Source organism: Rhipicephalus microplus, chromosome 3 (genome assembly GCF_043290135.1).
Source record: "Rhipicephalus microplus isolate Deutch F79 chromosome 3, USDA_Rmic, whole genome shotgun sequence".
NCBI classification, from domain to species: Eukaryota; Metazoa; Arthropoda; class Arachnida; order Ixodida; family Ixodidae; genus Rhipicephalus; species Rhipicephalus microplus.
This window is the reverse complement of record NC_134702.1, coordinates 218,278,313-218,298,146: the sequence shown is the minus strand read 5'-3', so window position 1 is coordinate 218,298,146 and position 19,834 is coordinate 218,278,313. Positions and strand designations below refer to the sequence as shown.

Here is a 19,834-nt window from a genome sequence, read left to right as displayed (position 1 = left end):
TCCGAAACTCCGACACCTGGTCGCAGCAGTCGCTATAGCGCATATTCTTCTCGTGTTTGCGGAGCGTGGTTCCGCACGCATCGTTTGTTCGTGCACATCTGAGCATGCAGTCACCAGGAATGACTCGTCTGATATCTTCGCGCCTCGTTTTTCAATGTCCTGTTCTCCACCTGTTCTCTGAACGTGGTGATGAATCCCGTGTAACAATCGCTGAGGTGGTAATCGGGGCTTATATATAAGCACGTATACGTTGCTTTCCCCGAACATCCGCCCCGCCGTGGTGCTCCAGTGGCTAGGGTACTCGGCTGCTGACCCGCCGGCCGTGGGATCGAATTCCGACTGCGGCGTCTGCATTTCCGATGGAGGCGCAAATGCTGTGTGCTCCGATTTGGGTGCACGTTAAGGAACCCCAGGGTGGTCCAAATTTCCGGAGCCCTCCACTACGGCGTCTCTCACAATCATATGGTGGTTTTGGGACGTTAAACCCCACATATCAATGAATTTCTTGAATATTCATCTGCAGCCTTACTAGACTGTCATACGTATGGGAAGTTGACAAGTAGTTTTTTCGCGGTGCCCCTGTGCATACGCCCTTCCCCTGGGCGAAAAGTTGCGAGACGTAACTTCTCAGAGGCGCTGCTTCGAGCAGTCCCGGTTGACCCGGCCCCCACTATGAAAACCCTACCAAAAAGGCAGAAGGGACCACAGGAAAGTAGTGGTAGTGGTAGTAGTAGTGGTAGTAGTAGTAGTAGTAGTAATAATAATAATAATAATAATAATAATAATAAATTGTCGTAGTTTAATGCCGCAAGACCACCATATGATCAGCAGAGACGCCGTAGTAGACTTAAGGTTTAATAACAGCGCGAAAAAAATAAACGGTGGACAGGAAAAAAAAAAAACGGGACGAGCGCCGACTTCCAACTAAAATTTTAATAACAAGAAGGTTGTTAATCAACCCGAGAGACCAGAAAAACCACACAGGAAAAGAAAGCGGGTGGACATTGACGGTAACAGTTAGGGCATCAAAGCGGAAAAGCGGGAAAACGTGGCGGTCATTCCGTACATGCACTCCGTGTCACATCGCCTAAAGAAAATAGCACAACGCCTCAACGTGAAGGTGGTCTTCAGTATACCCCTGACAAGCTGTCCCAGTTGCCCCGTAAAGAGAAACGGAAAGTAGTGCATGGTTTGGCACAGGACGCAGTTTGTCGGCTGTGCGCAAGGCGTGGTGTACAGGACCCCATTGTCTTGCGGTGCTTGTTACGTGGGCCAGACAGGCAGATGCCTGAACGAACGCTTACGGGAACACGCCAATAATGTTCGTAATGGAAAAGATGGCTTCCTGGTGCAACACGTGAGCACGTGTGGGTGCACTTCACTGTTTGAAAAGACAACAGTTCTCGGCCAGATTAAAGAACACGAGCGTGTAATCTATGAGGCTGCTCATATGGTGCTTGAAAGGAGCCATGCGTAAGCAAGCCACCAGTTGATCTGCCAGAAAGAGCTAAGTTTTTTGAGGTGCGAAGGTCGGCATAGCAGGCTCAGGGATTGTTGATTATATTTAGTTTCTTTAAATCTGTCATTTTTTCACAGTTTTCTTCTTCACTCGGGTATATTAACAGCTTTCTTGTCAATAAAATTTTAGTTGGAAGTCAACGCCTGTCCCGTCCTTTTCCTTTCCGCCGTGTATTTCTTTCGCGCTCTTAAACCTCAAATATGCTAAACCAACTAGCCCAGTCAGCCACTTAGCTGTAGTAGAGCTCGTCGAAAATTTTGACCACCTGGGGCTCTGTAAGGTGCACATAAATTTAAGCGCATGGGTGGCAGTCATTTTCGGCTACTTCGAAAATGTGGTCGCCGCGGCCGGGATTCGATTCCGTGGCCTGCGGGTTAACAGTCGAGCAGCATAACAACTAGACATTCGTTGCAGCTATCTCAGGATAGTAAAAGGGGCTGGTTGGAAAGCACGTTTTGCCGCCGGGCGTTACGGATGACGTATCGTGCCAGCGCTCATTCTCGAGGGACGACCCCCCGATGACAAAACTGTCGTGAATTGGTTTCTCTGGGAACGATATTATTCCTTGCGTCTGCCTCGTTTGATGATAAATATGTAGAAAACGTGCCACATTTACGCTACATCCTAAGAATCGAAAATCAGTTACCCGAACAGTGCACGGCAGTAAAAACGAGCTCAATTTCATGACGCGAAATAAGGGCTTTGGAATAGGTGCTCTGAGAAGACTAAAGGTAGATAGTAGGCAAATGTGGTTAAACTGGGCATTGATTACCACAAAGCCGCCAACCAAAGTGCCTGCTGGCTGTCTAGTAACGGCGGCTTGTTTGTCGCAAAGGAGACAGGCACGCCAACGTAAAACTCTATTATCGGTACCTGCTTGTGTGTTTCCTTTCGCGGGTTAGGATGTGCGTATATATGAGTATAAGGGGGGTGAAGGAGTGCCCGCCTCCTTGTACATCTGAGAGGAGAAGGGGAGGGGGCGCCGCAATGAACATTGCCCCTCCCCCTTGAAAGGGAACGCTGCTCACGCCTATATGGTTTAAGGCACATAGCCGTTGCGTTCAATGTTCCTTATTGGTACTCGTATAGAGAGTTTTCGCTGAACACACCTGTATGTGCACCCTCCTTAAACGTTGGTGCACTTATTTCTCCATTCCCACGAAGAGAGCGCCCACCGTAAACCTTGTAAGACACGGCACTTGTAAGCAACAGTACACGAGACCATTCTTAGTTCACGAGACTGACTACCTCCCGCGCCGCTGTTCGACAATCGCGGTTCCTTCGGTTCCTCATCATTTATTTTCTGGTGTCCTCTGACTATGCTCGCGAGGTATGCATCTGGAACACTAACGCCCGCTTATCTTGGCACCGTGCCGGCGTTTTCTGCCCTTTCTGTGTTCCAGCCTATGTTGGCTCTACACGTTAGCTTTGCTCGCTTACTTAACCGACAGCATTGTTTTGCCAGAACGTCACTCATTGTCGTCTTGGCAGTCGACGCAGTCGCTTCTTTGTCACCAACCTTCCTTGCCACATTCCCAGCCGTCTGCTGTTCAGCCAACTGCATGGACAGTCTTTGTTCGACCGAATTATTCGTGGCCTGGTAGTTTTGTATTGACTTGCCGCTCTTTTTTCGTGTGGAGTTTGAGAATTAGAGCAATGGAAAGCGAACGCGTTGTTAATAAAACGCTCCTTTACCTCCATTTTCAGGCAGCGGCCGTGAATCAGCATGAGTGCTTTTCTGAAGGCCTTACCGGATAATCGTTTGAACCGGCACCACGACTGCGTCCTTTACGTGAATTAGTAAATTGAAGTTAAGGTTAAAATTTATTTGCATCTTGATAATGTGACAATGCGTAGGCGAAAAGTGAAAGTCAATTCCCTTGAGAAGTGCCCGAGCACCCATATACAATGCATACAAAAAGGCCTACAATTTACGCCAGAAATAAATGTTGACTGTTTCGCATTGCAGGTCGCATTGCATATTATATGTAATGCGAGCAGTTTTACAATAACTAAAAATATACAAAAACAGAAACACCACTGAAGGAAAAAATTGCAATGACATCATGGAATGAAACACTTTCGGATATCACGTATGCTGCACTTTTCCACATGAATGCCTTGGAACATCAGTTTGTTCAACAGAACTGCAAGTGCATGAAGTAACATTTGCTGTCTATGCTGAGTACAACAAAATGGAGCGTACCTATTATCTTTGCGGCAATGTTACCCATTTTGCTGAAAAGATAATAGGTACGTTGCAAACGAATACCTCCAACAGAAGTATTCGTTTTCAGCGATGGTATGCTGATAAATGCGTGCTCGCAGTGATACACAGAATAGACGCGATGATGCGTGTCAATTCAGGTGTTGAATTCAGTCGTATAGTATTGTATTGAAGAAAATTCATCCGCATGGCCGGGCAGAAACCGCATTCAGTGCAGGAAACTACCGAACGTTTGATACAAAAATCAGCTGAACTTAAACTCTGCGCACGTGTACAGCGCTAATTGAAAGATATGCATGTGTGGCAACTGGTACACGGCCACTCTGTGTGCCTTCGCTCGGGATTCCGAGGAGCTGGTCGCTTCTGTACGTCTGTGTGTCTACCTGATATGCGTTTTGATTTGCGGCTATGAGTTTCCTTCCCACTTAAGTCAATCTCGTACTCTAAGTTCCATGTCGTCTCGTAATATTGTCGTCATGTATTCTTCTGCTTGAAGCCAAATTGCGTGTTCATTCATTGGCACTAAGACCTTCTTGCCGTCTAGTTGGTTCATGTGGAACGGGCATACGTACTGCGCCAGAATGAAAGGAGGTAGCAGACAAAAAAAAAATATCAGTTTCGCCGCTAGGTGAAGCAATGAGTGTGATAGCAACAACTTGGAATGTAACGCTGAGAACGGCGAGCAGATCGAATCGTGTAGGGCGCTGTTCACGCATAAATGATGCAAGAAAACAACATCCACAAGACGAGAGCGAGCCAACAACGTTTACCGCTCGACACTTAACGCGCTGTTTAAACAAAAACGACGCACGAAACGTAATCACAAGTACAGATGAGTGCAAACTAACAAGTGTCCCAGTTCTTATACTTCGCTGTGTATGAAAAGCGCGCTTTTTTTTTTCGCAAATGGGGCCTGTGCAGCGCAGCGAAGTGACCTTTGTGGGCCCGGCAACTAACGCATCTGTTCCGGTGAAAGCTGAATGTACATGATTCTCCCCGCCGAAGGATAAGCGCACAAGCATTAATAAAGAAAAAAAAAGCGCACAAGCATCTAACACCCCCCTCCCTCTTTCGCGGAGCAAAGTACGCCTGGATAAGCGCGCGTCGACCCATTGTGAAGAGCTAAGCGCCGAGCGCGGGCGGCTTTTTTTTTTCTTTTTCTTGAGTTTTCATATATACGTATACATATGCGGTGAACGATGGCGACGGCAATAAAACTGCCGAGACTGTTCATATAGTTATTATCGCAATAAAAAAAACGGAATCAGCGCAGTCGTCTGCGCTCTTTCCTGACCCTTTTTCTGGTAGCCTTAGCTAAGGTTCAAATACGGCACGGGTGGCGGCTGCACATGGTTGTCTATACCGCAAGTTCATAGCGTAGCGTCGAGACTCGTAACAAGACAAAAAGCAAGGAACTTGCAAACACATGGAATCGTTGCAGCATTGTATAAATGGTTTATCCAGGGAATGGAAGGTCCAGAGGCTCCATGACGACCTTTGTCAATTATGAGCTAAGCCTGATAAAGTTGATCTCATTGGTTAACATGATAAACATTCATATTGTCTGTACATATTGCCCACCTGCTGCGGTCATATTGCCCACCAAGCGCATACTACTCGCACTAGTCTGTAGGTACTCAGGCTAGTTTTTTTTTATTTCTCCCCTTAGTAATTAATAATCAATGATTACCCATTTTTAATTATGGGCTGGAAATCCAATATGTTAGCACTGAGATAGAGAGCACTTTCAGAAACCACCGACTAAATTGTTTCTTGTACGATACGTCTCGCGCTGTTATTTTTTTTTTTTTCACGTTGTAAAGAAAGTCCGCGAATTGTCAAAAGAAGTCGTGTGACGGACCGTGAGCGCACTGCAATAGTGCTGCCTATAGGCCTTCTTTACAACGCGGAAAAAATAACGGCGCTAGACGTATCGTACAGGAAACAATTTGGTCGGTGGTTTCTGAAAGTGCTCTACATTTCAGTGTTAATATTTGGGGTTTCCAGCCCATAACTTAAAACTTTAATAAATCACTAATAATTAATTAGTATGGGGAGAAATAATAAATACCCTGAGTATCTACAGCAGGCTAGTGTGAGTAGTACGCGTTTGGTTCAAATGAAAGACACTGAAGTGTCTTTCATTTTCAAATTCTTGGCTCAACATATGTGGGACACCCTGTATATAGACCGATGGTATTGTAAGTATGTAATCATGTGGTCATGATGTGGACGAATGCAGCAGTCGGCGTGTCAAAGATTAAACTTTTTATTCGGCCGAGCTTGTGGCCGGGAAACTGAAAGTGAGATTACAGCGAGCAACGCATGCAAGCTTGTACATGAATATGGGCGAACAGAGTGTCGGTCGTTGATAAAACTCATAAACGGTGGGGCGCGTCCTCACTTTTACGCGTGCCTTGAATGTCCCAGCGTTATCGCGACCACGCAAGTTCCAGAAGAATGTGTAATGTTTCCGTTGTGCGCGTAATCCCATAGGAAGGTTCTGCGTTTATCTCGATGGTTCTTAGTTAATCGGTGCTGTGGGCGCAAGGCAGCACTTACACGCATATCGGGGGAAAGGGGGATAACCAACTTGAGAAAGGAGTGTGGAAATATAAATAAATACATAAATAACATTCAAAAAACTGTACAAATCACCGAGAAGTGCGGTTTCGGGAAATCAAAATAAATGCACACATCACCGGCAGCGCGCCGCGACAGCATACGGTATCCCGAAGCTCATATGTTTAAAGTATATATATATATATATATATATATATATATATATATATATATACCAGGCTATGCCGCAGTTGACACATTATTGAGCGCAGTTGATCGAAGTCAAAGACAGCTTAGAAAATTGGGGCACCTTGTACAAGGTGCAAAAGGTTGGTTCTACTTGTTTGTTCTCAATTTTTTTTTTTGTTAAAATAAAAAAAAATGGTCGTATGGTTTTCGTGTACAAGTTACAATACTTCTTTTAAGCAATAATTTGTGTCACTTCTTTGTCCGTGTCCTCTTCCATCGTGCAGTTCGATTCAGACGTTAAAGAAAGGTCAAAGTGAAAATTACAGGCAGGATGTCATCTTAAGCTCTGTTTTTTCTTTCATGGTTTCTGGATTTTCATTGAGCGTCATCGTACGTCTAAATGATATCATTATAAACTGTGTCTGCACGATTCCTCGACGTAGCTATGAAAGTCTCGCCAGAATGTGCTCCGCAATGCCACATTATTTCAAAGTGAAAAAATAATCTTATTTCAACGATGAAGCTTTTCTAATTATTCGCAACGGCGCTCATTAGCAATAGAACGTGTAAATGTTTATGCTAATTGAGACCTAAATGTATGATTGGGCGTGCTGGTACAGCTTTATTATGAATGCTAATAAGAAGCGCTGAACTTCCATCCCTCAAATGAACTTCCAATGCCGGAAGGTACACGTGCTCCATGTCCATTCTGTCCCATACACTTTCGGTTGAACCGATCTTCAAACATAATCATGCATATGTCAGGGCGATCACGATTACTCGGATAGTTTGTGCGAGCTCCTGGGAAAGCGGCGTTGAAAAAAAAAAACAATGCTCGGAAAGCATTGTTTCGAAAGCACGGCAACGTAAACACTGTGATGACGCAATTTTCGCCCAATATAATTAAAAAAACTGCTACAACTCATAACGGTTGGCAGGGTCGATGTGCATTTATAGGGTAAATGACCCTGCTCTGCTCGAGACCGGTAATCTAGCCAGGTGTGCTGTTTCACGCTCCATGTCGTGTTTGCGTGAAGGAATCAGCTGCATTATATCACTTATAGCATATCAGGCCTTTTGAAAACCATTAGATGGGTGTAGAGTATGGAGGGCTTGCTTCTACTACTGCACCATTGTTGTTATTGCTGTTCTAACTTCCACGCCGACTCAATTTGTGCAGCCTTCCGCGCTATGAAAAAAAAAAGTTACAGAAGTGTGGAAATATTTGTTGTTTTCTGTAATATGCAACCTTTTCCGCCACCTATTGTATGAAACAAATTGTATATCCTACGCCTGTCTTTCGTCTTCCTGCATTTTTTTTCTTTTCTTTGTGCGCCCGTAACATTTGTGTGTTGATATCAGCGAACTCACCGGTATTTGTCATTAACGGTGCAGCTTCTGAAAAGCACAATTCAGCCATTCGATTGGGTGGCGTTCTGAGGGACATCCGGCTTCTTTTTTTTTTTTTTTAAATCCACTGTGCAGGCTATCTGCGTAGCGTACATTTCCCATTTCACAGCTGCACGGTATTAGGCTGCCGTGCGTTTGACTGATATCGGAATCGAACTTGTGTTTCGTGCAGACGCGCTGTTCGCAGCTCCAGCAGCAGAAGGACCGCATGGAGATGGAGGCCATGGAGAGCCGCATGCTGCGCTCGGCCGACCTCAACGGCGAGGTCTCGGACGAGGACGACGCTGCGGCCGCCGGTGAGTGATGCTCCACGACGCGTGTGTGTATATATGTACTACGCGCATACATTATTGAATAGACCTTCTCAGCAGAGGCAAGGATCACTTCTCTCTTTCTCAAAGTTCTCTCAGAGCGCCCGTTCTGTTCTCCTCTGTATCGTAACAGCGTGCACGAAGTGGCCGCTTGTATTGTATCAACAAAAGCGGCGCAACGACTTAGTTATCGCCCTGTTTATATGCAGTGTGCACAGGCAGTCGCGCTAATTTCTAGAGAAGCGGGGTCAACACCCACGCGAAGGTGATACCCGACTGTTGGTTTGAGCGCGCGTTCGCGCCTCCCGTATTGCCGTTACGCTGGGGAGTTCGTGCTTGGTAACGCGGAGTGTTCCAAGTCGGGAACGATCTTTCGTAATCTCTGTACTCACCTTCGGCGCCGTCGTCGGCATCGGTGTGACGGGCTGCGCGGAGCCAGCTGGCAAAAGCTTCCCCGTCGCCTGACTGCGGATTGACGACCGCTGTTTTGTTTGTGCCGACGTGTGGCGCTTTTCTTCTCGGGCGATTTTAACACGTGCCGCCACGGTCGGGTTATGCTTCGCCGTCGCCTTTCCTCGCGCGCTTGAGTGCTTCCCGTTTTTGAACCACGGAAGATCTGCCGCCATGTGTATATGTCGCGGGCACCGCTATTTTCTTCACAGTTCGTGGTTCTCACGTACATTTCCCGTGTCGTTGACGAATGCGTTCGTGCGAGAGAAACGCGTGTCGTGTTTGTTGCGATGGGAAGGTCACCGCTTCCGCTTTGCGTGTCCGCACTGGGCCACGTGCTGCGGCCGACTCCTGGCACAGAACTTTGAGGCTTTTACTATTGACAGATTTACGATATCGGTGAAGTGTCGTCGAAAAGGACGTCATGTTTATACGTTTTCAATACCGCTCGGTTTCGAGGTTCGTCTGCCCGCGATATTAAATGCGAAGAAATTCGCTGGCACCCCTCTTGGCAAAGCTTGTCCAGCAACAGTTATCCACCATCTGCTGAGTTTGTTTACGCAGAACCAACGAGAGCATCATGCACAAGTAGTGTGTAGACGGAAAGACAACGAGAGATATGCGCAGCGCTTTCTCTATATCATATTCGCTCTCACTGAACAATCATACTCTGACAAATGTGTATCACAACGCTGGCCGACGCTCACGTCTGTACACTTCTCCGGGAAATGACTAGCATTTTGCTGCCCTTTCAGCACTTGTGGGATCAGGTTCAAAAGCGAATCCGTACTGTTAGACCGGTGCAAACCCCTACACACGTCTTGTTCTGTGAATTAAACCTTCAAGCTTCAGCAAGGCACTAGTGCGGCACATTTGCAAGATTGAACAGTGGCTCGAGGCGAGTCTTTTGTACCGACACCGTCAGAGGCACTGGCTGAATCCCATGAGGAAGTCCAGAAAACTACGGAACGTATGTTCTGATTGAATGTGGAGATATCCGCCTAGGTTTGAACGCGAGCCTACTGGGGCCTTGGGTTTTAGGAACAGCAATGGAAAGGTGAAAACGCCTGTGATAGAAATAATTAAGACACAGTTATATATTGGTGGCAAAAAGAAAACTAGAGTGAAATAACAAAAATAAATTTAGTAGCGCGAAGAACAATGTGGTGCTGCCGTAAGGATCAGAGAGCTGGACTGTGAATTCAAGGGAGCCCTGCAACACTTTTGCTCATGGTCAGAAAACGCTTCCGATCAGTAGTAGATGCTCCTGACAAAACGCGAGCCAAATATTATAGCGCAGCACGCGGCCTGGAATTCACAATAACTTCTGAGTCGGCTAAACACTGCTTTCTCTTCTCTCGACAAATGACGGAAGGAGCTCAAAAATCACTTGTCGCAGTGCTCCTGTCAGACATTGGCTGATTTCAACGTGGTGCGTTCGGCCATTGCAAGGATCGCCGCTATAGTACACTCTAATGCCGTGACTTGCCCTCGCGGGCGCGCGCGATCGCACTAGAAAATCTGTGCATTCAAAGAAGAAGAATGCTTAAGCTCACGAGGCTTGCGCGTGACATGTTTTTGTAGCCCGTGCCATCCCTCGCTGCTTAGCTTGCAGCGCTTTCGTCGGGAGGAGAGAATGCGAATGCATCGCGCGACAGTCATTTGTAAATCTGCTCCTACTCGACAGAGTATAAAAATTTTTCCTGTGGTGAATTAGTCAGGCAATGAGCTCTTATAGTGAATCCATGCCGCGGCCACTTGAAGAGGTGTTGCAGAATCACTTTAGGATAACTGCTTGTTAGCCGTGTTGGTTGCGGTTCATGAAAATAAATACGTAAACGCAAGTTGCACGAAGGCACATAAAGAACACTGCACGGGTCTTCGGGCAAGTTGCACTTTTTTTTTAACGTCCTTTTGTTGCGATAGCAAGTGTATGGAAAGTCACGACGGGTTCTGGCAATTTCCCTCGCCGTTATGTCCCGTATGAAGTCCAAATTGACTTTATACCCTAGTGCATCGTACGTTCTAACCGCGGGTAAAAGCGCACGCGCACGGGTGACTGAAGCGGCTGAACGCAACGTGTGGTAAGATCCCCCGCCTCTCAGACCAGCCGCCTAATGCTCAAGCAGAAAGGCGACGCGTTGCCGTCTTTAAAGAACATCAAAAGACGCCAGGAAAACGGCGGGGGGGCGGGGCTCGAACAGCAACAGTGACCTTCGATTTTATGAGTGCGGTGGCCATCGCTGTCGCGCGCACTATCTTGGCCACCATCAACGGGCGGCTCGTATACCCTTCCACGAGCTTCGAAAGTGTGCCTGGAGCGGCCGTGTCCTCTTTACACGAGCGTTATTCAGAGGTGCGTGAAGTAGGATCCAGAAGGGCAGCCACCCTTAATATAACATTACAATTTGTTGCTGTCGCATTCATTGCTTCACGCTTGCGGTGAACCTTGTACTTTTTTTCTATATTAAGATTGATCTCATTGAAGTAGGCTATGCATTATGCTGTATTAAAACCGGGAAAAAAGGTTTTTTTTTCTTCGTGCTTGGTGGCGCACACATATGTGAGCTCCGCGTTCAAAGGGAATTAATGCTCACGGGTTCCATCCATGCATCCTTCAGTGCGTGTTTGCGCCTATAGCGCCGGAGACGCCGAGAAGCAGTTGTGTGTGGTCTTGTGCAATTGTAAGTGCAGTAGCTGTTTTTACTGCAAAAGCGGCTGTCTGTCTCAACATGCAGTAATTTTCGCGAACGAATGGTCTCGTCTTGTTCCGAAAGCAAAACGGAGTTTTGCTTTCGGAACAATGCAGTTTTTTTTAACCGCGTTCAACCAGCAGTGTAGGCAGTGATATAACCGGGCACGTGATATAACACTAAGGTTACCTCTTGGCTAAGGTACTCGGCTGCTGACCCGCAGGTCGCGGGATCGAATCCCGGCTGCGGCGGCTGCATTTGCGATGAAGGCGGATGTTGTAAGCCCGTGTGCGCAGATTTGGGTGCACGTTAAAGAACCCCAGGTGGTCGAATTTTCCGGAGCCCTTCAGTATAGCGTCTCTCATAATCATATGCTGGTTTTGGGAGGTTAAACCCCCCATATCGATCAACGTTACTTCTGCCGTGTGGCATAAAATATTACGCCATCTCTCCCTAAAGGGAACCATGAGTAGCATATATGCGAAGCTGCGAAGCAGCGCATGGGTCGTTCAGCACGTGCACCTTTCCCAACGTTAACGCGACCTTCCAAGCGGAGCACACCATGTATTCACTGTATTGTTTCTGTTGCGGTTACTCGTCCGGAACCCTTGTTGGAGCTCACCACGCGGCTTGATCGCCACGCCACGTAGGAGCAGGTGTGTTCATCGCCTATCTGCATAATCTCGTTCCCCGACGCCATCACGTTATCGCTGAGAGAGTTAAGGGGGAGAGGACACAGCCGCTTACACAAGCAGAAACGCGGTAGCGCGGGAGCCCCTTCTGGCACTGCTTAGGAAAACTGTTGCGCATGTGCAGTAAGGGTGGCCGCGCACACGGGATTGAGCTCGGCCATAAGCTGCTTCGCGTATAAAATGATACTTGATGAAACCAGCCTGCCGAGCCGCCACTTAAGTCGAGGACCACTAAAAGAAATTTCTGCCTACTTCATTGTGACCAACCAGAGCACTTTTTTCACGCCATGTGAACCATTGTTAGGAACTTAATGTTCGTAGTGATGTAACTCGTTATCTGATGCTAGTGGTTGCGGTTTTAATATGATTGATATGTGCGGTCTAACGTTCTAAAACTACCATATGACTATGAGAGACGCCGTTGTGGAGGGCTGCGGAAATTTACACCACCTGGGGTTCTTTAACATGCACCCAATTCTGAGCACACGGGCCTACAGCATTTTCGCTTCCATCGAAAATGAAGCCGCCGCAGTCGGAATTCAATTTCGCGACCTGCGGGTCAGTAGCCCAGTGCCTCAACCACTAGACCAACGCGGCGGGGTGGTTGCGGTTTCGCTAGCCTGGCAAATATTCGCAAGGACTTTTGAGAACATAGACATGCATGGTCTCGAGAATAAAGACAAACTTTGATATATACAGTCAACAGCGGATTTTTCGGGCATGCTCGAAATTTGGACACTTTCGCGGCGGCACCGTCAACCCGATAGTGTCAATGGGAAAAGGAACGGCTTAAATTTCGGGCGCTGAAACTGTTCGGCATACGATTTTTCGGACTCTTTACTAGAATTTCAGGTTATAAACGGCATCAAGTGAAGGCACCACCGCTGCCTCGCCGATCATCTCGCAGGCTCGAGCCTACAGCTTTCGATCAGTCTATCTTTTCGCTGCAGTGGCGAATTTCGAAAGTTTGCTTTTTCGCATTGCAAGATGGCCCCGCCGTGGTGGTCTAGTGGCTAAGGTACTCGGATGCTGACCCACAGGGCGCGGGCTCGAATCCCGGCTGCGGCGGCTGCATTTCCGATGGAGGTGGAAATGTTGTAGGCCCGTGTGCTCAAATTAGGGTGCACGTTAAAGAACCCCAGGTGGTCGAAATTTCCGGAGCCCTGCACTACGGCGTCTCTCATAATCGTATGGTTGTTTTGGGACGTTAAACCCCACATTTCAATCAATCAATCAATCGCATTGCAAGATGTTATGGTGTGAAGCATACTCAGAATCTGAAGGGGCCACTGTCGCGGCGTCATGCGGCGACGTCTTTGAGGGTAAGCACCGGAAATGCACGATTGCGGCTGGCGGCAACCGTGACGTAGTATTTAATTGCTGAAAACTCGGTTACCATAAGCACCTTCAGCTAACTGCTCTGTAGGACATGTGAACTAGGGCAGCGTCGTGCACGTTCTTAATAGGCGACCCGTAGGAGGTCCCGATTAAGTCTGACTATGCGATCTCCTTCTCTGTGCACATTTCGTAAATCATTTAATGACTGAATTAAGCCGTTTCCGACTATGACCATCCAAACGCGCTTCGACGCCGTTCATTCATGCCTAGCTGTTTGTTCGATGCCGTGCGCTGCACATGCGCATTGATTTCGGGTACGAAAACAGTTTCCCATCATCGCGCCCTTGAGCTGCCGCTAATATTGTGGGCACGACGAGCATTCAAAGGCAAAAGCGTGCACGCGGTACAGCAAGTGCATCTGCTGTGATGGCGCAAGTTTAGCTGGCGACGTGCTGCACGCAATCAGGAAGGACCGGCTGGAGACGCCACATTCGACGACCGTTTAACAAGCCGCGTTCCAGCACCAATGTCTAGAGCATTATTTTCCTCTGCTCGAACGCAATATGGCAAAAAAAAAAAAAAACTTAACTGAACATCTCTTTTCCGCTTAATATTTGACTCTGTTTTACAAGAACTGAAGGTTAATGATTTCAGAATGATTAAATATTTAATTTGCGTGCTAACTATATTAATTCCTATAATACACAAATCAACCGTTTCCTTCATTTTCTTGCTTAGAGTGTAATGTTGGGTGCCTTGTAATTGAGCTATACAAATGGGACACATTTACAAACAGTGCATTATAATTCATGCCTGAAGCAGCTCAACCTGTAAAAATTAGGAGCCCCTTCCTATAAATACTTTGTTAAAGCTTTTGATAATATTTTTGATCTCGCATAGTTCATTGTTACGTCTCTTAAAAAAAGCCTAAGGTTCAATTTTTGTTCTTGTTATTGTTGTTGTTGTTGCCAGTCCTCACAGTGCTATTGTGCTAAACTTAAGCTTACATGCGTTTTTTTTTTTCAATCTCTTCATTTATGTTTAGCACAGGCCTTTTGTTAGGAATTTAGGCTTCTACAGTTTTCAGTCAAAGCAACTTCTGCAATACCTAAGTAGATTTTTCAGGAACTAGGTAGTGTTTGTTTGGATCTTCATCTACATGCGAGCTTGTAGATGCTGTCAACATGTGTGATGTCATGGTATTTGGTGTGCCGACTTGAAGGTGGAGCTGCCATCAGCATTTTATGTTTGCGTATTTTCTAGCTCACCAAGCATCTTCTTGGGACAGGTGTAGTGACTGTGGAATTGTGCAAACAAAACAAAAAAACGAGAGTGCAAGTAAACAAGAATATAATAATGATTTAACAATGAAGTGTATTATAGTGATAAAAGCATAATTACATGAACAAGAATGCACAATAAAGGAAAATACAAGTACAAGCATATAGCAGTTATCACAAGCAGTAACATGAGTGTACAGCAACTTTTATACAAGAAGAATCATTTTAGCAGTGGAAAAAATATGTCATTGGACGATATAGTTGCGACAGACTTGTCTAATTGATTCCAGTCCCGTATTGTTCTAGGAAACAAAGACTCGCTAAAGCAATGAATTTTGCAGGGAAATTCTATAACCTTATTCTCATGGTCAACCCTATGTGAATAGTAATTAGGTGCCTTTATGTAAAGATGCCTATCAATGCCAACTTTTGAATGAAAAATGTTGTGAAAAAACTTCAAACGAAGTCTGTGTCTTCGACAATCTAGTGTATCCCATTGAAATAATTATTTTGCGAGCGTAGGACTGAACTTTTTGTCGTAACGTACACAAACAAATCGAGTGGCCAAGTTCTGTACCCTTTCAAGTTTTTCTGTGTCAGATACTGTTGAGGAGTCCTAAACGACACACGCATAGTCAAGAACGGAACGCTCATATGTTTTATAAAGCAATTCCTTAGTCTACATATTAAAGTTCTTCGCATTACGGCGAAGGAACCCAAGCGCTTTCCCGGCCTTGCTTGTTACATAGTCAACATGTCGCTGCCAATTTAAGTTAGACGATATGTACACTCCTAAGTATTTGTATTCATTAACCTTACTTATAATGACATTGTTAATTCTGTACGATGTTTGAGGCTGTAATTTCTTATGAGTAAACTACATGTAGGCTGTCTTATTCAAGTTCAACTGCATGTGCCATCGTGTACACCAATCACTGATTTTGGCCAAGTCTCTCTGAATGAACGCTTTGTCCCGCGAATCCGTAATTTTCCTATACAAAACATTGTCGTCTGCGAACAACCGTATGTGGGATGCCATGCCCTCAGTTATGTCGTCGGCGTAAATCAGAAATAAAAGTGGTCCCAGTACCGACCCTTGGGGGACGCCCGATGTTACCTGCGATGCGCACGAACCGGCACCATTAAGGATTACAGTCGGCTGGCGTAATGTCAAATAATCAGCGAACCATGCGACGACCTGTGAATTAATGTCATACATAGTCAGAGAAATTATTTTGCTTGCGCATTATTACTCTGTAGCGCACATATGAATGGCTCAGTATCTCCACTTCGGTTTTCTCCTTGGAATATGTAAGGACGGGTCCAGTATTGAAGTAAACATTTGCGTGCAGCGCCTATCCAGGTTTGGCTGTCTTGGAAAAGCTTAGAAAGAAAGAAAAAAAAAATTACGGCATATTCACGGGGTGAATGATGATGAATGGGCGAAGCTCCGGAGGGATTCATCGGTAAACTGTGAATCTTCCGTGTAATTCGCCCAGTCGATCATCATGTAAAGACGTGAGAAACGCTGTGTGTGTATATACACAAATCAACTTTTATTTGTTCTTAGAAGATGGATGGCTTGCGATGTCCCTTGCCTCGCGCGATCGCACATCGGGATTCTGTCTGCGAGCGCGCGCTGCTGCCGCCTTGCGCTCTCTCCGCTGTGCAGCCTTATCCATCCGGCGACTCCGAACGCGCGCCAACAGCAAACGGATTTTATTACAACGCTCCCCCTAGCGTACGTCGCTGCACTAAATCAAACGATTGCCTTCAACCAAAGACACGCGCCATATGTGACATCATTCCTATTTTATAAGATCTCGCGTCTTTCATCTACTACAAGTACCGCTTTCTAGTTTATAACATCTTGCATCTTTTCATCATCAGCTACAAGTACCACCATCTAGTAAACACTACAAGAACTAAACGAGAGGTGGCTACATACAGGAAACGGTACCGCCATCTAGTGAACACTGCAAAAACTAAACTAGAGGTGGCTACATACAGGCTACAGGGGACGCACAGCCCACGCCCTAAGGAGCTTCGCCCCTAATATAGAAAAAGTGCTTGAAGGTTCTGGCTCCCTTTTACAGACTAGAGCCGCGCAAGAACCATGTCCACTTGCAGTTAGGGAGCCATCTGTATGAAACGGCCTCTTTTGAGTGTTCTCTTTAACAGTAGATTGTACTGTACAATATACTTCTCCCCTCTGTACAGGGTCCATCTACAAGCAGAAGTATGAGCGTGCTCTGCGTGAGGCCGAGATGAACAAGCGCCAGATGAGCCAGCAGCATGAGGACGACCTGGAGAAGCAGATGATGGCGAGGAAAGCGACCGAGAAGAGGCTGACCGAGGCCCTGGCGGACCTGGATGAGGGGCGCCAGGCTGTGAACCAGTGGAAGCGCAAGGCGCAAAAGCTCAGCGCCGAACTGCAGGACCTCAAGCTGCTGGTGGAGGAGCACATGGCACGCAACGCCGAGCTCGAGAAGAAGCAGAGAAAGTGCGTGCAACACAACACAGACACTCTCTTGCTCGTTTTGCAGAGCCGCGTGTGTAAACGGGAAGGTGATTACAGAACAAGGGAAGACACCTCGGAAAAAGAATAGAATTGGAGTAGCAGTACGATCAGCCAAGAATCACAGAACCATTAACAAATAACTTGTAGAAACAGATATAATAACTGACAGACACCCACACTATTTCAACTGTACCTCCTGTGGTGAGAGGAAGCATCACTGTTTTCACCAGCATACCTACCGAACAGTCACATTGCAATCATTCAGGCATCTTCTCTGGCGATTCATTTTTTGTGTTGTTATTGATTAGACACAAGTTGATAATTTCAATAAAAGCCATGCTAGCTGCCTAACGGCACTAGTTTTCGTATTAAAAGCTGATGACCTACGCACAGTGGGATTTTCGCTTGCGTTTTTCAAGTAGCATGCGTTTACTAGTGATATACATAATGTATCAGTGGATTATAAATACATTTATGCAGCAGTAATGTGCTTTCAGCACACAAATGGTCTCGCTAGCCTACCTACGTAGTCACTTCACCCTGGCTTTCGTTGTGTTCATGGTTCTTTTTTTTTGTCTCTTGAGCTTGTAGCTTATGTTGTGAGTACATGTTTTGTAAAAGTCCATTTATTGTTCCTCGTCAAACAGTCGTAATCATTGTCATGCTAGAAGAAATGTGCTCATTTTTCTTTCCTCTCCAGGTTCGACAGTGAGCTGGGCCAGGCGTCGGATGGCCTGAAGCAGGAGCGCCAGCAGCGCGAGAAGCTGCAGCGTGAGCGAGACCTGCTGTGTGCCGAGAAGCAGGCACTGGAGCAGCAGCTCATGTGCTGCCGCACCGAGCTCGATGCGCAGCATGACCGTGTCAACTCGCTTCGCCGGGAACTCGACGAGCTCAGCTTCAGCACGCATGCAGAGGAAGAGGTAGATGCGCCATGCCTCACTTTCTCCTTGTAGTAGTTAATCGTTGATGAATCCGGGATGAATTCTCGCTCTTTCCAGAAAGGGGTGTACAAACTTTTATCTGGGTCCACATGCTCTGAAAGTCATGCCTTGCCTGTTCTCACGGCACCCAGGTTTTAAGGGCATGCAATAAAACCCAAGAAAAACCTGGTTTAATGAGAACCAACAGGCAGTCAAGCCAAAAAAAGTATAAGGCATGTTATTTTTTAGGAATTATGATGCAAGCATGAAAAAATGAAAGTGGATGAACGGGCACCTCACTCCGAAGTAGCATCTCTTATACTTTGTTTGGATTGATTTCTGTGTCAAATAAAGTATTGGCTAACAAAAGAAGATGAGCCCTTAAATTGCATTTATTTCATTCATTCATAGCAAGAGTTTCAGTCTGCAAGACTTCATGCTTTCACATAGTGTGCGAGGTCAGGTGCTAGTTTATGAAAGAATCACATGTTATATAACTGCAGACAAAAGCAGAAGAGTGCTGCACACCTGTTTTCATGGCTGTGAGTGGCATTAAGACTCCTAAGTTTTCCTAGGATATTCTTAATGACAATTTTAGGTCAATCGGTACAGCATCGGACGTGTTATTCAAAGTTTGCAGACTCGGATGCTGTCGGCAGCAAATAGAATTTTATTCCTTCACATTTATATTGCTGAATATATGTTCCTTATGCTTTTTTTGGTTTCATTGTCTGTTGCTTATAATTAAAAGTAGTGTCTAGCTACGAAAAATGATTACTTAAGTTGCACTCCTTGCGTTAAACAAACCCTAGGGTTCAGGAAGAGGGACATGAGTGTTTACACATTTGAGCACGTAAGCTAGGCCATGTGTCCATGTAATCTGCCAGTAAAAAGTGTGGGCGAGGTGAGATAGCTGTTTGCAAGGGGGGTGCAGCCTTTCCTATGTAGTAGTTTCTTTTGCTACTGGTCACACAATATTAAGTTTGAGATGCGTGTTGAAGGGCTTGCTGTCTGTCTGAGCAATACTAACATAATAAATTAACAGGAAGGGAAGAGCAAAGCACATCCCACAATACCTCATCAGTAGTGCACAAGGAAAGAAATGAATATTAAAAGTGCGAGATTGTTAGGGAAGATCGCGGACACGGGCCCCGATCAGCAAGCAGTCTCAAAAGTGAGGACATCATGGGCAGAGCAACTGTCAAGTGCAAAATCAACCAGGCGTCACCAAGTCTTTGCTCAGCTTTTCTTCTGCTGTTCATCACACCAGTGCTGTCGAGGCTCATGTTCGTGTTTAATAAATGACATCTCTTCACGTTTGTTCATGAGCAAGTGAGATTGTACTCGTTAATTTAATTACTAAGCAAACATTCGCTACAACACAAATGACAGGCAGCGTATTCCTGTCTGTAGGAATGATGCTCACTTATTGCAGAAATGTGAATTTTTTTTACTTAAACGAATTTTTTTGTAATGTGCCTGCTGTGAAGTGGCCTTTCTGAAAGTGCTGCCTTTAATGCTTGCAACAAAAATGCAAATGGGTGGATTCTATATTTTTCAGTTAAGCAATTTGATGAAATTAGAAGAGATTGTTTCATTAATTTGTAATTTTAGTGTTTTCAACTGTTCTTGATATACTTTCACGAATTTAGTTCATTAGAAGTTGTGTACACAGTATGAGCCACATTATGCATCGCAAGATTACTCGTCCGTGGGAACAGA

The 19,834-nt window shown here is 45.8% G+C and overlaps 1 protein-coding gene across 2 annotated transcripts in view; it reads left to right on the top strand.

Annotated features, from left to right (window-relative positions):
- Nucleotides 1-19,834, top strand: part of LOC119170200 (unconventional myosin-XVIIIa-like) — a 309,197-nt gene that overhangs the window by 253,603 nt on the left and 35,760 nt on the right. For both annotated transcript variants that reach the window (XM_075890718.1, XM_075890717.1), the window contains exons 22-24: nucleotides 8,080-8,203; nucleotides 16,892-17,174; nucleotides 17,893-18,112. In XM_075890718.1, the coding sequence (XP_075746833.1) occupies nucleotides 8,080-8,203; nucleotides 16,892-17,174; nucleotides 17,893-18,112 (627 nt within the window). The remainder of the gene's footprint in view (nucleotides 1-8,079; nucleotides 8,204-16,891; nucleotides 17,175-17,892; nucleotides 18,113-19,834) is intronic.